This window comes from Zymoseptoria tritici, chromosome 20 (genome assembly GCF_000219625.1).
Source record: "Zymoseptoria tritici IPO323 chromosome 20, whole genome shotgun sequence".
NCBI classification, from domain to species: Eukaryota; Fungi; Ascomycota; class Dothideomycetes; order Mycosphaerellales; family Mycosphaerellaceae; genus Zymoseptoria; species Zymoseptoria tritici.
Window position 1 is genome coordinate 217303 of NC_018199.1, and position 7237 is coordinate 224539.

At 50.6% G+C, this 7237-nt stretch overlaps 1 protein-coding gene across 1 annotated transcript; it reads right to left on the reverse strand.

Moving 5' to 3' along the window:
* Nucleotides 1–2259: 2259 nt before the first annotated feature.
* Nucleotides 2260–3578, reverse strand: MYCGRDRAFT_98037 (uncharacterized protein; the record flags this gene model as incomplete). The annotated part of the gene is made up of 4 exons (XM_003846916.1): nt 2260–2490; nt 2563–2700; nt 2903–2927; nt 3097–3578. 4 exons carry the CDS (start codon nt 3576–3578, stop codon nt 2260–2262), a joined length of 876 nt encoding a protein of 291 aa, XP_003846964.1.
* Nucleotides 3579–7237: the final 3659 nt, after the last annotated feature.

Consider the following 7237-nt stretch of genomic DNA (forward strand, 5'->3'; position numbering starts at 1 on the left):
TTCCTCAGTCGACTCCGGGCTTCGGCGATTTCGTCGAGTGTACTCCATCTCAGCACCCGTCTACCTCCTTCTCAGTGCGCTCCTTCCAAAAGCTCGTCCTCGACGGAACGTGCGGATTCCGGGCTCTCTATAAAGCGCCTGAAGTGCTTTGGAGCCTAAAGGAAAGGGGATTTGCTAAACGCAGTGCGGTCAAAAAGATATGCGCTGTTGTTCCGTAGGGGAGCTGAGCGGCAGGAAGGAGGGGGAGAAAGATGGTGAGGTAGGATATGTTCGAGTGCGAGCAACAAGCGATCGTTAGCTCGCTGCAAAGCTCGCAAACCGAGGAGCACTCTGGCCCAACTCACCTCACTCTCCGACTGAGTGGGAATCAATGACTTCTCTTTCTGCTAGCTCACACTGCTCCTTCTTGTCCTTCTTCCCGTAAGCGTTGCGTCCACTTCCATCGCCGTGCAGATGATGCAGACTCCATCGGAACGCATGGAGCCTTCGGGCTTGTGGATAGACGACAGGTATCGCCGTCGATCGCAGTGACTCGTGTCTTTTTCTTCGCTTGTACTTGGATCATCGCATGGGCGGCGGATGGGATTGCGGCAGCAAAAGGTGGAGCTCGACGTGGTGATTTCGATGTCAGATCTTCAAGGAGTAGCTGGTCCATAGGGATGAGCGAGTAGTGCGCTTCGAGCGTTCGGACGTGACGCCCAAGCCGTGCGGTAGTACGCATGGCACATGTGTGCGATCGCTGCAAGAGAAGATCCAGGCGGCGTACAAGTCGAACGTCGGGCAGAAGTGGGTGTAGCTCCAACATGTGATGTGTGGTATGATGTGAGAAGAGAACCTTTGGCAAAACAGCAGGTACTCTAGCTGACTACGACATGGTGCGACCTCATCAACGCCCACTTCCACGCCGTAGGTAGGAAACGCGTCGTGTTCAGAGGACCGAAGAAGTCCCAAGGGGCCAGGTTTGGTTTTGGGGAAGACGTAGCGGCACAAGATGCCGAGGATAATAACGGTGGTGAGGAAAGGCACGGCGGTAAGGAGGGTCACGGTGATGAGGACGAGTGCATCGACAGACGGGACTGCAGGCTTAGTAGCCGGAGCTGGAGGGCAGCAGTCCAGAGGAAATCGTTCGCACATCGAAAAACATCGGGCGATGCCGAGGAAATCCGTTCTTCGACTCCAGCTTCCTATAGCGACGTTGGCTCCTGTACCGGCATTGTGAGGGTTGGGTGCGACAATTACAGCAAAGAAAAGTGAGGGAAGACCAGACGACAATAGAAGCAAGTAAAGTAAGAAAAGAGAGATCATCCTTACCTTGATGCCACTCACCGCAACGGCGGTCGACAGGCATTACGAACGTAAAGGACGTCACCGAAGCAGTCAGTAGCCGTGGCACCACGACGACTGCGCACCAGCAAGAGCCAATGAGCATTACTACTCAGGAGCAATACTTACCTAGGAGCAATAGTGCAAGTCCTGCCCCAGCAACAAAGATGGCACGAGCGCCGCCGCGACGGAAAGATGCAGGAAGCCGGTAGAGGAATCGGCATGGAACCGGCGGTTGCTACTGACATCGAAGCCAAGTCTGGCGTCAAGGGCGGTGAGTCCAGCGCGTTTGTCAAACTGCGAGAGTGGAGCGATCAGTCTCGTAAAGCTGCTGTATCGAGTGGTCGGGTATTTTGGAGGTCAGTGTAGATCCAATTAACTGCGGAGATCCAGTTCAGGATGGAGCTCGAGTTCACAGCGGAGATCCGGTTGACGATAGAGCGACTGACCCTGGAAGCGGGGAAGATGTGCAAGTCTCGTTGTGACGTAACAGTGGCTCGGTTTACAACGGAGATGCGTGGGTTGAGCGGATGTACAGCAACAACCATCACTCATGTTGTCCACATAGTGAGTCCATCGTACCAGGTGCCAGAATTCACCGGATGAGACTCTGCGGAGTGACCTGTTTTGTTTGTGATCGTCAGAGGTATGGAGCCTCTCCAGGAGTCCGCTAGAGCGTTGTCCAGATTCAAAACTTCGGGTTGAGGGATGGGCGATGACGGCGGAGGTGATGACGGGTCTCTACCAAGGCCATGATGCCATGATGATCAATGCCAAAGGTTTTGATGATGACCCGTAAATGCTGCAACAGCTACGCTGACCTCAGCAAATGTTCTGCTTTTTACCAAAGTAGACTCTTTATGCAGCTACCAGCTTGTGCGTTGCTCGGGTGCGAACAATGGTGTTGTAGGCCCTTGTGCCGTATGAGAGGAGGATTCAGCAAATTGGTAGACCATCCTGGCGGTAGTTCAAAGTCGTGACTTCGCGTTGGTGAACGGCAAGGAGGAGGTCATTGCGGCGGTGGGACAACAAAAGGCCAAGGGCCAGGGCGTCTCCAAATGCAGTCGCTGCTGCTGCAGGCAGCGAGCGTCCAGCCTGAAGACAGTCTTGCGAAGGCTGGCGAGCCAGATTGTAAGGAAGGCGATAGCAGTAGGCGACCTGCTGTCTCTGCTAAATGTCAGAAGTCGAATTGAGGGATGGATTTACAGCGAGCCCTTGCGGAAACAGACAAAGACGTACTGGTGTGTTCTTGGAGCAGAAGGCTGCTATTGTGCCGTGCGATGCTGCATACGGCGTGGAATGGCAGGGAGAAGATTGTGACAAGCATGATTCTGTCAGAATGCAACCCAGCTGCCCGTTCCGTCGTGTTAGTGCTGGCTACGTGAGGCGGTAGTTAAGACGGAGTTGGCGTGGTGAACATCTGTGCGAGACGTCTGGACGGGAAGAAGAACGGGAGCGAGAAGGGGCGGCTGCTAAAGAGTGGTCAGCATGAATTGCCCGAGCTAATCTTTGGGAGCGTAAGAAGGGTCAATGACGTGAACGATGCGGAGCAAGTGCTGGCTCGTATCGACATGCGCACATCCGCTGCGCTGTCAAGAACGCGTCTGAAGAGTAACGTGTCCAGAGTGCGGTCCGGAGTCCATTGTCCTGCCGAACTTCACTGCTTCGTGGGAAGTGAGTGTATCTGCAAGCTTTTTAGGGCGAGCTAGTGTAAAGCGTGGACTGAAGCCTCACCAAACGACAGCTCTCTCGGGCAAGGATTGAGTGTCTTACCGCTGCTTCGATGTGATTTGGTATGGTGCATGTAGAAGCTGGCCGGACTTCACCATACGACACCCTCCGGGAAAGTATCCATAAGCCAAAGAAGCCGCGGAGGTGTCTCGTCGTCGCCATATATGCAATCCTGGCGGAACCGAAGTCGAGGGTAGGAAGAGCAGACTTTTTCCGTGTTGCAGAGGTCGATTCGTGGTGTGCAGGTAGTGCCATAGCGATAGGATTTTCTGGCTCTTGTATGGCGCCTTGCCATGCTTGTTCTGATTCATGGAGTCCCAAAAGTTGGGGAGATCGCGAGGTGATGTGGAGATCGAGTAAGATCGAGTCGTATCGTGAGCAGGCCGGGCGGGATATTGTGGAGGTAGATCAATGCAGCAGAAGTCGATGGTGTCATGTGGAGGTGAAAGGAGGTCGATGGACGCTGCGGAAAGGAAGTGGAGGTCCAACGATCGTCGCCTGTCACCATCACCGCCGCAAGTCATCACCACCACCATCACCTAGGCGTTTTCCAAAAGGCTGCTCGGGCTTGACCTGAAGCACAACTGCGATACCACTCCCCCGCGAATCCGTATTCTCAACTTCCCTTCACTGTATGTGTCCGCTGCCCGTACGTGTCGCGCTGGTCGCCGGCCTGCGCTCGCGTGCTCTTCTCTGCAAAATGGGATCCCCGGGCTGTTGTCGTGCTGCTGGATATCACCGCCGCAGCTGAGCTGTTGCATATACTCAGGCGCATGTTTTGTAAGTGCCTGTAAATGTGGTCGTTGTCGAGGCGGCCACGGAGGTATCCACAGAGAGGCCGCCGTAGTTTGATGGCCCTCCTCTTTCTGGTCGCCGCTCTTCCGGCTCTTGTGATGGCTGCGGACGGAAGCGTCTCGTATCAAGGCTTGGATCCTTTCGGGCGGTCTGCGACACGATCTCCAGCAGTCCCGAGTATGTGGTATTGGCACCGGAGCAGTAGTCTGAGTGTTTCTCTGCAGCAGTGTGGAGGGGTGGGGAGCGGAGCGGAGCGGAGCGGAAGCGGGAATGCTTGAGGGAGGTTGGACGGCGCCCTAAACTTCCAGATTGATCACTACACCGAAATCGCCAAAACGGCCATTCTAAGGATTTAGTGATTTAGCGATATCGCTCTATATAGCACCTATATTAATAAACACTACGCTATATCGTTTGTTTGTTTGTTTGTTTGTTCCATTTACGTCCTGTAGGAGTCTATGACTATGTAGGACGGCTGTCTCGCGACAGCAGTCTATCTATGTACAATCGTTGTTCTCTCGTATCTCTTAACCTTAGGGAAAGACCCGTGCCTAGGATAGTAGCCAGCTAGTATCGAAGGACTTTAAAGAAAGACAAATAAGGAAAAGTAAAAGGAGTATAGGCTAGACGGTCTCGTCTTCGCCTCTTGCTAGGTGCTAGGACCTAAAAGCAATCTTTGTATCCGAGAGAAAGGTAGTAAGGTGTTTCCGGAGTTCCTTATCTTCTACTATTTCTAGTAGAGATTATGCTTGTCGTAGCGGTAGTAGCCTAAATACATCGTAGATAGGGCAGCTATATACGAGGTGTTCTGCTGTTTCTCGTCGTCCGTAAGGGCAGTCTAGCGTCGTTACGTGTCTAAAGCGATAGAGATAGGACTTTAGGTATCCGTGTCCTAATAGGATAGTATAGAAGGCACTAGTTAAAGCGCGTCTTCCTCCTATTCTATGTTTTCCTAGCGAGCTCTATAGAAATCGACTAAGGTAGCTATTTGTATTCCTAGGTACCTTATTAATCTCCCGTTGTCTTACTATTTCGTATCGGGTTTTCCAGACGCTAAAGAGATTGTCTTTTGCGTAGTTAGCCCTCTCGTGTTCTACGAAATGCTTGTATTATCGGAGTCGATAATAGAGTAGTTGTATCTGTGTTCTCTGTCGTTTTTGCGGAAGTGTCTCTCTCGAGTCCTCGTATCGGACTTCTCGCGTATCCGAAGGCGCGCTTTAGATAGCGAGTCTTATAGGGTAGTTTTCGGGTAGCTTTGCTGCGCGTAGAGAGTATAAAATTGACTGTCTCTCTAGGCGTAGATCCGGGGGGAAGAGATTTGACTCTACTTCGGACGGGACGTTTAGGGCGGTACGGAAAACGCCTAGGATCTTTCTACAAGCTTTACTTTATAGAGATACTAGAGGTTTTATGCTCTTTTTCGACTGCTACTAAACCGGGGCCCCGTAGTCTGCTATTATAGTAACGTAGGCTAGGTAGATCTTTCTTAACGATATAGAAGACAGACCGCGTTCGGTATTTGCTAGTCTTTCTAATCGATAGAATGCTGCTTGTGCTTGTGCCGATCTTATTATAATGTGCTCCTTAAAGGTAAGACCGGCGTCTAGCTAAATCCTAAGCTACCTTATCGCTTTCTTTGCCGGGCGAACAATATCGCCGTTTAGAAGAATTACCGGGCAATCGGACCCTTTCTCTTTCGAGAAGTGTACTAGGTCTGTCTTTACTAGGTCGAAAGCAATCGAGTTCTTCTTTCCTAGGTCTATTAGCCTTCTTGCCTTACGTTCTAGTACCTTAGAGTTCTTCTTAAGGGACGTAGACGAGGTAGATAGTCTAATATCGTCGACGTAGGAACTAGGAGTAACTCCTTATAGCGAGAAGAATATGTCGCGCGTATAGATAAGAAAGAGGATAGGAGACATCGGGCTGCCTTACGGAATGCTAATCTCTACGTCCTAGAATTCCTGTATCTGTCCGTCGAATGCTATTCGTAGGCGTCTATTGCTTATAAACGACTGAACCTAACGTATAAGGCTGTATAGAAGCCTTAACTAGATCATTATTCTTAATAGTCGGTTCTTTGTAACGTAGTCGTATGCTCCTCTTACGTCGAGGAAGATAACCGAAGTCTTCTTTTTCTTTCTTCGATTCTCCTCGATTTCGTTCGTTAAGAGAAGCACCGTATCGATAGCCGATTTCTTCTTTCGCCCTCCTAACTACGAGTCGTGTAGAAGGGGCTTCGTCTCTGCGATAATCCCTAGGCGTTTTGCGAGTATTCTCTCGCTAATCTTGCCGAGGCAGTTTAGGAGAGAGATAACTTGGTAGGCCTTAGGGACCGAATAGTCTGGTTTTCCCGGCTTTGCTAGAACTGCGCCTGTCGCAACTTTCCAGCATCGGGGGTAGTATCCTTCGTCGAGTAGCCTACTGTATATACGTAGAAAGGTAATAGGAATAGCGCCGTACGCTTTACTAATAATAGCTTGCGTAATACCGTCTAGGCCCGGCGTTTTTCCTTTTACTATCTTTGTGCTATAGGCGGCAGCGAGTTCCTCTTCGGTTAGCGTAGTCCAGCCCTAATCCCCGGCTGTATACGCTTCCTAACGGCTAGGTAGAGGTTCCTCGGCAGGAGGGCGCGGAAATAAGGCTTCGGAGAAGGCCTTACATTTCCCCTCGAAAGAGTCTTCGTTGTTTATCGTAGGTATCTGTCTTCGGCTGCTATTCCTAGTATAGGACATAGCTTTAAAGATAGATTTCGAGTCTTCTTTTTCGAGGAAAGCGTTCTAGTAGTTCTTCTTAGCTGTTTTAATAGCTTGGAAGTACTCGTTTCTCGCTTTCGTATACGCCTCTTTCTTATCTAGCGTCGGCGTACGTCCGCAGGTAAAGGTCTGTCTATATGTTCTAGACATTGTATAGCGTAGCGTGCGTAGCTCTCTATTCCACTAAGGTTTTGCGCAGGCGTGTACTACTTTCTCTAGGATTGCTCCCCGCATCGATTCGGTAATACACGAGGTAAAGGAGTCTGCGATGTCGTCGAGGGAGTTCGTATAGTTAATAGACGTCGCCTTGCTTATTAGGAGATCTGTAAACAGTTCCTAATCCGCGGAAGCTATATCTAGAACTACTTTCTTCTATTGGGCTCGATCTTACGCGCTAATAAGGTCTATAGATATAGCCTTATAGTCTGAGCCTGTCGGAATCGTTCTCTAGTCGATTTCTTTCGTAGATAAGGATCCTCTTGTGAACGTAAGGTCTAGGACCGACTCTGCGTCTAGGTGCGGCCTATAGAAGGTCCCGACACCTATCGTATTACGTAGAGTAAAGCCCTAGTCTTCTATCCACTCTATAAATTCGCGGGCGCTAGTAGTATCCTTTCCCCTCGGATCCTAGGACG